The 13,709-nt window shown below is 41.4% G+C and overlaps 1 protein-coding gene across 2 annotated transcripts in view; it reads right to left on the bottom strand.

Annotated features, from left to right (window-relative positions):
• Positions 1 to 13,709, bottom strand: part of pdxdc1 (pyridoxal dependent decarboxylase domain containing 1) — an 87,769-nt gene that overhangs the window by 41,762 nt on the left and 32,298 nt on the right. For both annotated transcript variants that reach the window (XM_033040295.1, XM_033040293.1), the window contains exons 10-12: positions 7,241 to 7,289; positions 6,833 to 6,934; positions 6,441 to 6,566 (exon numbers count right to left, since the gene is read on the bottom strand). In XM_033040295.1, coding sequence (XP_032896186.1) covers positions 6,441 to 6,566; positions 6,833 to 6,934; positions 7,241 to 7,289 — 277 coding nt within the window. The remainder of the gene's footprint in view (positions 1 to 6,440; positions 6,567 to 6,832; positions 6,935 to 7,240; positions 7,290 to 13,709) is intronic.

Genomic DNA, 13,709 nt, shown 5'->3' with positions numbered 1-13,709 from the left:
GGAATAGGGGGTGAGGAGTGGGGGAGATGGGGGATAGTGATAGGAGGGGGGTAGGGTGGGGAGCGTTATGGAGGGAGTGAGTGACTGAGGGTAGGGGAAGGAGAAGAAGAGAGAGGTGAGGGAAGGATTGGGGAGGGGAGGAGGAGAGGGTAAAAAAGAGGGAGGGTGGAGATTGCTAGGGATGAGGGGAAATGAGCTGCGCCTGTGCAGCTGGGGGCTATGGGTGAGTGGTGGAATATTGCATTGCGGGACCAAGCCTCCTGTGTGACAGAGACACTTTGTCAAGTTTTGGCTAATTACAATTTGCTTTGATTAGTATTCCATAGCAGCAGTACTCATTAAACGTGATATCCATTATTCCTAGACATCTCCTTATTTCACTATTCACTGCTGCAACATTTTTCTCTTATCTGCTATACTACGATACAATATAACTTTATTTATCTCAGGAGGGAAATTGATTTGCCAACAGTCAAAAAACACATGGTACATGAAACATGAAATTAAAGTGACGAGTGGAAAGGATTGGGGATGTGCAAAGATTGGGTGGGGAAGGGGTGTCAGTCTACCCCATGACAGAAGGGGGAGGAGTTATAACAGTTTGATAGTCACAGGGAAGGAAGATCTCCTGTTGCATTCTGTATTGCATCTTGGTGGAACCAGTCTGTTGCTGAAAGTACTCCTCAGTCCACAAGATGCTCCGCAGATTGAAGAGCATTCCCTCCAAAATCACCTCCTATGAGTCCAACCCCGCCCCCAGGACGGAGCCAGTCTTCCTGATAAGTAATGATGATAAAAAGCCTACCACATGTTATCTGTCAATTATACCTTTTTTTCTGAAAAAAAATTCTTCTTTGGTATTCTATTCAGATTTAATACTTCCCAAAATTGATGATGTTTGTAAGCTTTGCTTTGAGCTTCTGATTTGTAGACATTGGGTAAAGTTCCCAAAACTGACCTTTGAAACTCCAATTATCACTCCACACCCTCATCCACAATGGTTACACCCAGAAGGTGAATAGAATTTCAAAAACAATCATACACATACAACTACTTTTAATCAGTAGGTGTATTTGAAAAACGTCAGTGCAATGCTTTTTATATTCTGGTTTGTAATCAAGAGTGAGTTACAATAAAAATGGCGAGATATTCCTCACTCGTCCAAAAATAGAAAGGAGCCAAAATTACTGTCAGATAAGATGTGGTGTTAAAGGAATCAGGTTGCTGTAAAATGGAATGTGATTCTCCCTTTCGTCCCAATCAACATCCAACTGCGTAACCCATACCATGTTGCTGCATCCAGTTAACTAAAAAAAGGACTTTGAAAAGATGCCGAAAATTGACTGCACTGTCCGTGGACAGAGCAATATTATTTCATTCATCATTGGAGCAGAGCCGACCGAATTTGACATTAAAAATAATCTTTTCTGCTGAATGCCTCGTTACAAACAAACTTCAAGCTGCTTTTTGAAGAATGGTTTAAAAAATACATTTCCAGAATTTGTTATCCAGTATTTAAAGGAAGTTACCTACTGATATCAACAATATGAAATGAAACCCAAGTTTTTCTAAAAAATTAAGAGATGGAAGATCAGCTCACTATTGGGAAAGAAAGGTAGGCATAAATTAATATTTTTTTGTCTGACAAGGTATAATGCTGGAACTCAACTTTGCACAACTTGGAATGAAAATACTGTAGGCATGATCATTACATTTGCTGATGACACACAAAGATAAGAAAGATGTGAAGATCGCACAGGGGGCTGTACAGCGAGTAAGGCAGGTTTAATTGATGGGCAAATATCTGGCAGACAGAACACAATTGAGGCAAATGTAAAACTGTTTACTATTGTCAGAAAAAAAGTATGTTAGCTAAATAGTGAAAGATGAGGAAGCTCTGTGCAGAGGGATCTGGATTCCCTTATACATGGACTGAAAAAGGCTAGTAGGAAGGCATACAAAATGCTAGGAATATTTAACAGGTCAAGCAGCATTTGAGTTTCTTCTTAAAGAAAAACATGATTTAAAATGTAGAAAAGGCGGATAGGAAGGCTAGGAAAAATAAGACCAGAATGGGAAAGTGTGGAATACAGGCGATACAAAATTACTAAAGCAGTGACATGCAAGGTGACAATTTCTGAATGGAGAATTAATCACTAAATTACTAATAATGCAGTTAATCTATATATTACTAAAACTCTGATCTTGACCGCTTTTGGCCCACTGTGCTGCGATTTCCGACAGAACGCCGCCACCTACGGCCGTCATTTTTGGCCACCTCGCTCAGAGCCCCCCTCCGCCTTACGGGTGCGGAGGATTTTTCCCATCGTTAGCAAATCAGAGAGATATTAATGTTTTTTTTTAATTCACCAGTCTCTCTGCTGCCCCTGCTGGAGGGAGGGGGAGGGACTATAAAACAAGGAAGTGGTGTGCCTCACTCAGTCTCTGCAAGATGGATGCAGCCAAGGGTCACGTCTCTCTGAGCTCTGAATAGCACTGAACAAATGTCTACACAACTGTGAGTCCCCTTAATGTGGTTTGAAAATGAAAATATGGTTTGTTTGAAGTAAAAAGGCACTGCCTGCAAATGGTTGTTTGCGTGCTTTGGCTTGAAGTTGAAAGGCACTACTTACTGCAAATGGTAGATTTGGTGCTTTGGCTTGAAGTTGAAAGGCACTATTTACTGCAAATGGTGGCTTGGGTGCTTTGGCCTGAAGTTGATAGACACTACTTACTGCAAATGGTGGCTTGGGTGCTTTGGATTGAAGTTGAAAGGCACTACTTACTGCAAATGGTGACATGATGTTGAAAGGCACTACTTATGCAAATGGTGGCATGAGGTTGAAAGGCACTACTTACTCCAAATGGTGGCTTGGGAGCTTTGGTTTGAAGTTGAAAGGCACTACTTACTGCAAATGGTGGCTTGGGTGCTTTGGCTTGAAGTTGAAAGGCACTACTTGCTGCAAATGCTATGGGTGAACTGGGGTTGGGGACTGGACTTTGTGCCTTCCCTCATAATGGGAACCATTGTGGGGGGATGTTCTTTATGTTTAAAACTTTTATTAATGTTATGTCTGTATTCCTTCTTTATGTGCTGCAAAATGGCAAGAAGCATTTCACTTCACTACACCTAGGTGTATGTGAATGTGACCAATACAATACCTTTGATTGATACCTTTGAAATGGTGGCTTGGGTGCTTTGGCTTGAAGTTGAAAGGCACTACTTACTGCAAATGGTGGCATGAAGTTGAAATGCACTACTTACTGCAAATGGTGGCTTGGGTGCTTTGGCTTGAAGTTGAACGGCACTACTTACTGCAAATGGTGGCTTGTGTGCTTTGGTTTGAAGTTGAAAGGCACTACTTACTGCAAATGGTGGCTTGGGTTATTTGGCTTGGTTGAAAGGCACTAACTGCAAATGGTGGCTTGGGTGCTTTGGCTTGAAGTTAAAAGGCACTACTGCAAATGCACTTACTTCCTGTTTGCACTGTATATTGATTTTAGATAAATCGCTACCACTTACGGCTGTGATTTTTGGCCATCTTACTCAGTCCCCCCTCCGCTGAGCAGGTGCAGAGAATTCTTCCCATCAATGAAAAATAAAAGCGTTATTTGTGTTTATAAAATGTTGAGAATCTCTTTCCTGTCAATCACGCCATGAAAGCCACACCTTTTCCAGTGGGAGTGGGAGGGGTTATAAAACCCGGAAGTGTGGGTGTGGCTCAGTCTCTGCATGATGGGGGAGGGAGAGGTCACGACTCTGTCTGAGCTGTGAATCAACTGAACACACTGAATGTCTACTGAACTGTGAGTTCGGTGTTTTGTGTGGTTTTATGGTGGTTTCACCCTGCATGAAATGGTATGAAGCTGCATTTGAATTTGGTGGCCTTGCACCCTGCTTGAAGTGGAATGAAACTGCGCTTGAATTTGGCGGCCTTGCACCTTGCTTGAAGTGGTTGGAAACTGCACTTGAATTCGGTGGCCTTGCACCCTGCTCATAGTGGTAAGAAACTGCACTTGAATTTGTTGGCCTTGCACCCTGCTTGAAATGGAATTTCAAGGAATAGTCATGAGTCAAATGCTAGCCCACCAGCCGTGAGTGAGCTGCCAGCAGATCGGGCTTGAGGGACTGAGCTGCCACCCCAAGAACCCATACCAGCACTCCAGAAAGCCGCCCCACTGGCCACCAATATTGGAATTGGTGGAGAGGTGGAATATTGCGTCGGGGGACCAGCCATCCCATGTGAACATGGGACCCAACGGGTCCCACTTAGTCTAGTATGGAATTAAAAATGACTATGGGTTCCTGTTACTAAGAGTTAGACAATGAGTTACTGTTCTTCCAGCTTATGTTGAGGATTCTCAGGATAAGAGATGTCAAATTGGGTCATTTCTTTCTCAAATTACACAAATTGATGGGGTGTGCATTTGCATCTGTTTCTGTTCCTATACTTTATCCCTCATCTCTCTCCCCCCTCCCCTCACCAATGGACACAACATCCCTTTTCTCCTTACAACATTCCAAACGGAATGGTCTCAAGGCATCTGCTTCACTTTTCCATTTTCCTACCTGCCCTCTTAGCTCCTCCAACCCCACTGTACAGGGAACCAAACGTTTTGTTCATGTGAAGCAGCAGTTTACTAGTGTTGCTGCTTTTGATCCAATGTCTCACACTCACTTCTCACTACATGCTTTCTTCTACTCTGCAGAACAAAAGCAGATCATGCAACTCCTTTGTAGAACACCTTTATTCAATCCCCAAGCAAACACTCCAAACTTCCACTTCCCTCTCATTTTAACCCTGACTGCACCACAAATCATTCTCCAGCTATGGTCTTCCAATGAAGCTCAAGGGGAGCATCTCATCTTCCAACGTCCAATTAGAGTTTTAGAGGCAGCACTGACCTCACAAATTTATCCTAGACGCACCCACTAGTGAAAAAACATCCTCTCCACATCCACTGTATACAGGCCTAATATTTTAATATTCTCATTTGTGATGGTCATACAGATGATAGGCAGAACATAAACATGAAATAGTCCAATCATTTAATAGCTAGGTGAAGCCTATTTGAGGACAGAGATCCCTGTCATTGTAACTTTCACCCACCCACAAAAAGGGAATTTCATGCATTTAGATTTTCAGTAAGTTTACAGAGTGACAAAAGATTATTAAACCAAGAAAATGGTTCTTGGGATTGTTGGGAAGGGGTGGAGGTAATCTATTACCAGGAACAGAGAGTAATGACAGAAATTAGAAGGAATATACTCATTACTTTCTGCACAGCACGCTGAAACTAGTGGGGGACTACAATAAACAGTGCTTGGGCCTTATGTATCTCTGTGAGAGCTTTAATTGAAGGTACAGAGTATATAATCCAACTTTACTGATAACACCAAATATGTTAGGAAGGGGAAGTGGCTTCAGGAAGAAGCTGGAAAATGACATAGGCAGTACAAATCACTGTGATGGCGCTGTGGTAGAGTTGCTGCCATACAGCGCCAGACCCGGGTTTGATCCTGACTACGGGAGCTGGCTGTACAGAATTTCTATGTTCTCCCCATGACCTGTATGAGCTTTCTCAGAGATCTTCGGTTTCCTCCCACACTCCAAAGACATACAGGTATGTAGGTTAATTGGCATTCTGTAAATGGAAATTATCCCTAGTCTGTTGGATAGTGTTAGTGTGCGTAGATCGCTGGTCTGTGCGGACTCGGTGGGCTGACGAGCTTGTTATGGCGCTGTATCATTAAATTAAACTAAATATGTGCAAGGAATATGAACAAGGCAAACAGAATATTATTAGGAGAAAATATTGTTTTAGTCTCCATAAGGAAACATTTTCTTGTCTTCATTGCATTTCCTATTAAGGCAAGACTTATTTTTGGGAACTGGGGATTTCCCTAAGAAAATATATTAAATGGACTTGGGCAGTATTCCCTAGAGATTAAAAGAATGAAGGGAGAATTAATCAAAATAATAAATTCCAAGGCTGCCCAACAGTAAATGCTGGGAGAGTTTAGAACCAAGCAGTATCAGATTATGAGATCTGCCATTTTATACCACGTTAGAGAGGAACTTCTTAATTTAAAAGATTGAATCTTTGTAATTTCCCAGGCCAAAATAAGATCAATAGATTTTTGAATACTGGTGGATTTATGGGAAATGGGAAAGCCACTGAACTGCAGTTAAAATAGTACATCAAATATGATTGCGCAGAATATCTGATCAAAGTACTATTTTTACCTTCTCAATGATTCTTCTCACAAATACTATCAAAGTCTGCCTGACCTATTAATTTGAAGCTCAAATCGTTGTCATCCAAAAGATAATGCACAGAATGAACACGCTCACTTAAATCAGATTTGGAGCACCACATTGATGTTTCTATCATTGCCAAAATGAGTAGGAATCAGGCTGAAAGATGTTAATACTTACCAGCTGTGAAGCATACTTGATTCTGTCAACTATCCCATCATGTCCCAGGTATTGCAGAGAGAGCCAGAGAGGCAAAGCCCGAAGTTTCTCAACTGGCTGACTTGTGGTGAGGCCCGCAGCTAGAGACTAAAATAATCAAAGCACAAGACATATTTATGACTTCAAAGGCTTTTGAACAATCTTCTAAATAGGGAAGCTAATAGTTTATTTTTGAAATATATTTTTTGCTATAGCATTATGGATATTTTTTCAGGATTTTTAAGTCAAAAATTTGACACAAATAATTATTTAGGTCAATAAATTCAAAGTTGCTCATTATTACAGAATAGGAACCTATTTGCTTTTGTAAATTCTTAACTTCTTTACACATGCATCTTGAAATAATCACTCACCAGCGAAGGATCCTCTTGTCTATATAGTGTCACTGCAGGCACAGCTGCGAGGCCCAACCAAGGTCCTAAAGTCAAGGTCATGCTGTCACATTTAGTTGCAGCCTAGAAAGAGTTGAAAACCGCACTGAACAATCTTATACAATGCTCAATGAATTTAAATAATAAATCTAATGAAACCCATGCAAAAGGTAAAGTCATATTCTGAGGATTAATTTCTATATTGAAAACAAGGTTTGTTCTCAAAGCTTTCTGAAAGCAACACAGTACTTGGTCCCTAGTGCATTGTTTTGGAACCAGCACTTTTACATATATCAGAACTAAGTGAAATTCCAAATGCCTTTGGAGATCATATGCTCTTTAAAAATGCATTAACCTAGATGTAGATCACAAACTGAAAATGATACTAACCAGTATAGATGATGAAACATAACCAAGTGTCAATGTGGCCAAATTAACACTGTAATACAAAAAAAAGTGATTTTAGCTACGAACCAGAGACTAGTGACATTTTTTGGAAAAAGATTACTATACAAACTTGTAAAAAGGTAAAAGTTATAGAACCAGCCCAATTTGATTTTCTTGATCAGATAACAAAAGGGCAATGAAGGCAATCTGATTGGTGTCTGTGGACTTCTGAAAGGAGTTTTATAAAACATCACACAATGCATTACCAGCAAATCTGAAACAAACTGAATAAAACACACTAGATGAAATAAAGTTCAGTGGACAGAAATAGGCAGGAGCTCGAAGGATTGTTGGATTGAATTGCACGTATTTTACTACAAGAGGCCTGATGGCAAGGCAGATAAACTCAGGGCACTGATAGGTACGTGCACCTGGGATGTAATAGCCGTTATGAAAACCTGGCGAAGAGAAGAAGAAAACTGGCAGCATAATGCTCCAGTGTCCAGGTGCTACAGGGGAGATAAAGGTGGGGGTAGAAGAGGAGGGGTGGTTGGTTTATTGATCAAGGAGAATGTCACGATAGTCCGAGATGACATTACTGATGGTTCGTCCAGTGAGGCTATATGGGTGGAGCCGAGAAATATAAAGGCGATGTTAACCTTGTTGGGTGTGTACTATACACCCTCAAATAGTGAATGGGAATTAGAAGGGCAAATATGCCAGGAGATTGCAGGCAACTACAGAACTAATAAGATTGTCATAGAAGGGGATTTTGAACTTCTCCAATATAGACGGGGACTGTCAATAGTGCAAAGGGGTTTAGATGGGGTACAATTTGCCAAATGTGTTCCGGAAAGTTCTTCAGGCAATATGTAGACAGCCCCACAAGGGAGAATCAAAGCTTCATCCACTCTTAGCCAAGAAGCTAAAGAAGGAATTGCAGTTGGCCTGGCTGAAATATATGAATCCTTTAAATATGGGTGAAGTGCTGAATGACTGGAGGGTGGCTAATATTGTGTCTATTTAAGAAAGGTTGCAAAAGCCTGGGAACTATAGATCAATGTGTCTAACGTCTGTGGTAGGCAATTTGCTGGAGACTATTCTAAGGAATAAGATATACAGTCCCCTCCATAATATTTGTGACAAAGAACCAACATTTATTTATTTGCTTCTGTACTCCACAAATTAAGATTTGTAATAGAAAAAATCATATGTGGTTAAAGTGCACATTGTCAGATTTTATTGTAGGGTATTTTTTATACATTTTGGTTTCACCATGTAGAAATTACAGCCGTGTTTATACACAGTCCCCCCCCATTCCACGGCACCATGTTTGGGACACATGGCTTCACTGGTTTTTGTAATTGCTCAGGTGTGTTTATTTGCCTTTATGCAGGTATATGAGAGCTCTCAGCACCTAGTCTTTCCCCCAGTCCTTCCATCACCTTTGGAAACTTTTATTGTTCTTTATCAACACGAGGACCAAGTTGTGCCAATGAAAGTCAAAGAAGCCATTATCAGACTGAGAAACAAGAATAAAACTGTTAAGAGATATCAGGCAAACCTTCGGCATACCAAAATCAACTGTTTGGAACATCATTAAGAAGAAAAAGAGCACTGGTGAGCTTACTAATTGCAGCGGGACTGGCAGGCCAAGGAAGACCTCCACAGCTGATGTCAGAAGAATTCTCTCTATAATAAAGAAAAATCCCCAAACACCTGTCCGACAGATCAGGAACACTCTTCAGGAGTCAGGTGTGGCAATGATCACTGCCCGCAGAAGACTTCATGAACAGAAATACAGAGGCTACACTGCAAGTTGCAAACCACTGGTTAGCCGCAAAAATAGAATGGCCAGGTTAGTATGCCAAGAAGTATATAGAAGAGCAACCACAGCTCTGGAAAAAGGTCTTGTGGACAGATGATACTAAGATTGACTTATATCAGAGTGATGGCAAGAGCAAAGTATGTAGGAGAGAAGGAACTGCCCAAGATCCAAAGCATACCACCTCATCTATGAAACATAGAGGTGGGGTGTTATGGCCTGGGCATGTATGGCTGCTGAAGGTATTGGCACACTTATCTTCATTGATGACACAACTGCTGATGGTAGTAGCATAACGAATTCTGAAGTGTATAGACACATCCTATCTGCTCAAGTTCAAACTAATGCCTCAAAACTCATTGGCCAGCGGTTCATTCTACAGCAAAACAATGATCCCAAACATACTGCTAAAGCAACAAAGGAGTTTTTCAAAGTTAAAAAATGGTAAATTCTTGAGTGGCCAAGTCAATCACCCGATCTGAACCCAATTGCGCATGCCTTTTATATGCTGAAGAGAAAACTGAAGGGGACTAGCCCCCAAAACAAGCATACGCTAAAGATGGCTGCAATACAGGCCTGGCAGAGCATAACCAGAGAAGACACCCAGCAACTGGTGATGTCCATGAATCACAGGCATTGCATGCAAAGGGTATGCAACAAAATACTACTTTCCTTTACATGACATTGCTGTGTCCCAAATATTATGGTGCCCTGAAAGGGGGGGGGGGGGACTATGTATAAAACACTGCTGTAATTTCTACATGGTGAAACCAAAATGTATAAAATTGGCCTTTATTAAAATCTGACAATCTGCACTTTAACCACATGTGATTTTTTTTCTATTACAAATCTCAAATTGTGGAGTACAGAGACAAATAAATAAATGATGGGTCTTTGTCCCAAACATTATGGAGGGTACTGTATATGTACTTAAATAGACAGAGATTGATTATGGATCAATGGATCAGCATGGATTTATATGTGGGAGATTGTGTCTCAGGAATCTGAATTTTTTAAAGATGTAACCAAAAAGGTTGATGAGGACAAGGCTGTAGAAGTGGCCTCTATGGATTTCAGCCAGGGGGTTCGATAAGGTTGCACATGGGAGGCTGCTGTGGAAGGTTAGATTGCATGGGATCCTGGAAGAGCTAGCCGACTGGATAGAAAATTGGCTTCACAGAAGTAAGCAGAGAATGATGGTGGAAGGTTGTTTTTTGTAATGGAGGACTGTGACTAGTGGTGTGCCTGTGCCTAGGGATTTGTGCTGGATCCATTGTTGTTTGTGGTTTATATCAATGATTTGAATGGGAATGTACAAGGTAGGATTGGGAAGTTTGCAGATGACACTAAAGTGGAGATATTGTAGACATCATAGTCGAGACAGATACTATAACAACAAGAGACCTTTGGAAAGGTACATGAACAGGAAAGATTTAGACGGATATGGGCATGTGGGACTAGTATAGACAGGGCAGCTTGGTCGACATGGGCAAGTTGGGCCGAAGTGTTGCCGTGCTGTTTGATTCTATTACCCTAAAAAGGGAGATTAGCAGCCTGTTTGTGTTTTTAATGTTTTTTATTGTTTTTACTCTCTTTTTTAATGTTTTTATTGTCTTGTAATAATTTTTTGTTCATGATTAGTCATGTACAGCACTTTGTTGCAACAGTGGTTGTTTTTAAAGTGCTCTATAAATAAAGTTATTATTATTATTATAATTATTATTATGAAGAAATTGGTTTAGTAACAGAAAATGGAGCCCAAGGGACAGTTTTTCCCCCAGACTGATATTGTTGTTTTTGGATTTATTGCTGAGACTCCATGTCGAGAGCAATTTCAAAACTTTCAAACAATAATATTTGAGTCTGTTTTCATTATTATTGAGGGTAATTCATATATATATATATATATATATATATTATGGAGGATGTTGAGAAACTCAAACCTTGTGATAAATGAGATTTAGCTCATTAGAGAGGAAAGATTGAGTGAAGATGTGTGAGAAATATTGGGGAAAACATGTGGTGGTAGAGTCATAGTCTTACAGTGTGGAAACAGCCTCAACCTGCCTGCACCGGTCAACATGTCCCATCTACACAAGTCCCACCTGCCTGCGTTTGGCCCATATCCCTCTAAAAGGGGGCTTTTTCTGGTCGGCTGCCAGTGACTAGCGGAGTTCTGCAGGGGTCAGTGCTGGGGCCGCTACTCTTCACGTTGTATATTAATGATTTGGATTAGGGGATTGAATGCTTTGTGGCCAAGTTTGCGAATGATACGAAAATAGCTGGTGGGCAGGTAATGTAAAGAAAGCAGGGACTCTGCAAAAGGACTTGGACAGACAGGGAGAGTGGGCAAAGAAGTGGCAGATGGAATATAGTGGAGTCATGCATTTTGGTAGTAGGAATAAAGGCATGGACTATTTTCTAAATGGGGAGCGAATTCAGAAATTAGAGGTGCAAAGGAACTTGGGAGTGCTGGTGCAGGATTTCCAAAAAGTTAATCTGCAAGTCGAATCAGTAGTAAAGAAGGCAAACGCAAAGCCAGCATTTATTTTAAGAGGGCTGGAATACAAAAACGGGGATGTAATGCTGAGGTTTTATAAGGCGCTGGTCATGCTACATTTGGAGTATTGTGAGCAATTTTGGGCACCATATCTGAGTTGTTGGCTCCGGATAGGGTCCAGAGGAGGTTTACAAGGATGATCCCAGGAATGAGTGGGTTAACATATGATGACCTTTTGATGGCACTTGGCCTGTACTCGCTGGAGTTTAGAAGAATGAGGGGGGACCTCATTAAAACTTATCGAATAGTCAAAGGCTTGGATAGAGTGAATGTGAAGAGGATGTTTCCATTTGTGGGAGTCTAGGACTAGAGGTCATAGCCTCAGAAGAAAAGGTAATTTCTTTAGGAAGGAGATGAGGAGGAATTTATTTCATCAGAGGGTGGTGAATCTGTGGAATTCTTTGCCACAGAAGCCTGTGGAGGCCAAGTCAATGGATCTTTTTAAGGCAGAGATAGAACATAATCATAATCATACTTTATTAGCCATGTTTTGCAACATACAAGGAATTTGATTTGCCATACAGTCATACCAATAAAAAGCAAAACACACAAAATACATTTTAACATGAACATTCACCAGTGACTCCTCCACATTCCTCACTGTGATGGAAGGCAGAAAAAAGTTCACTCTTCCCTTTTTTGTTCTCCCATGGTCAGGAGACTGGAGCCTTCTGTTAATGGGGCGATCTTGGCTCCCGTAGCCAGTGATCAGCTCCCCCGCGCCAGGCCATCGGACCCCTGTCGGGGCTGGTCGAAACCTTCTGCGTCATTTGAAGCTCCCGATATCGGTCTCTACATGAGACTGCGGGCTCCTCGATAATGAAATCCGCAGGCCATGGTTAGAGAGTCGACCCCAGGCAAGGTTTTGCAGGCTCCGATGGCAAGTCCACGTCCCCGCGGTGGGGCTCAAAGTCAGTCCCGAGCAAGGTTGCCAGCTCCATGATGTTAGGCTGCAGAGCGACCGAGATACGATCCGGAAAACAATTGCATCTCCGGCAAGGTAAGAGATTGAAAAAAGTTTCCCCCGCCCACCCCCACATAAAACAAACCAGAGAACATTACCACAAACTTTTAAAACACACTAAAAATAACAAAAAAGACGAAAAGACAGACAGACTGTTGGCGAGGCTACTCGATGGAATAGATTCTTGAAAAGATAGATTCTTGATTAATACGGGAGAAGGCATGAGAATGGGGGTTAGGAGGGCGAGATAGATCCGCCAAGATTGAATGGCGGAGTAGACTTGATGGGCCGCATGATCTAATTCGGCTCCTATCACTTATGAGCCGTCCTAACCATGTACCCATGTATCAATTTGACTAAAATAGTTACCCCTCAGGTTCCCATTAAATTTCCCCTAATCTTAATAAATAATAAAATTTATTATTATTGTTATTATTATCTTAAACCAATGTCCTCTGATTCTCGATTCCCCAAGGTAAACTTAGTCCCAAGAGACTCTGCGTCCACCTGATCTATTCCTCTCATGATTTTGTACACCTATATACGATTAACCCTCATCCTCCTGCGCTCCAAGGAAGAGTACCTGCCTGCTCAACCTCTACCTATAGCTCAGGCATTCTCGTAAATCTTCTCTGCACCCTTTCCAACTTGACATCTTTCCTATAACATGGTGCCTAAAACTGAACATAATCCTCTAAATGCGGCCTCGCCAACGTCTTAAACAACTGCAACATGACAGCTCAACTTCGATAAAGCCCAAAGCTTTTTTGACCACCCCATCTACCTGTGCTGCTCCTTTCAATGAACGACGTAGCAGTACTCCCAAATCCCTCTGCTCTACAACACTAGCTTTCACCGTGCAGGTTCTGCCTATGTTAGTGCTCCCAAAATGCAACCTCTATTTTAAAATTCCATTAACCATTCCTCAGCCCCCCTGCCCAACTGGTCAAAATCCTAAGATCCTCGTACATAGAAAAGATAATTAGAAATATTCCCATTGGTCAAAGGACCAGGAATCAGAACACAAGGATTTAAGGTGGGTGATAAAAAAAACAATGAGGAATAAATGTTTTATTTTGCATTACAAGTGGTTGGCATCAGGAATACATTGGCTGACAAGTTG

The sequence above is a fragment of the Amblyraja radiata genome, chromosome 22 (genome assembly GCF_010909765.2).
Source record: "Amblyraja radiata isolate CabotCenter1 chromosome 22, sAmbRad1.1.pri, whole genome shotgun sequence".
Taxonomy (NCBI): domain Eukaryota; kingdom Metazoa; phylum Chordata; class Chondrichthyes; order Rajiformes; family Rajidae; genus Amblyraja; species Amblyraja radiata.
The sequence above is the reverse complement of the archived record's forward strand: the minus strand, read 5'-3'. Positions and strand labels throughout refer to the sequence as shown.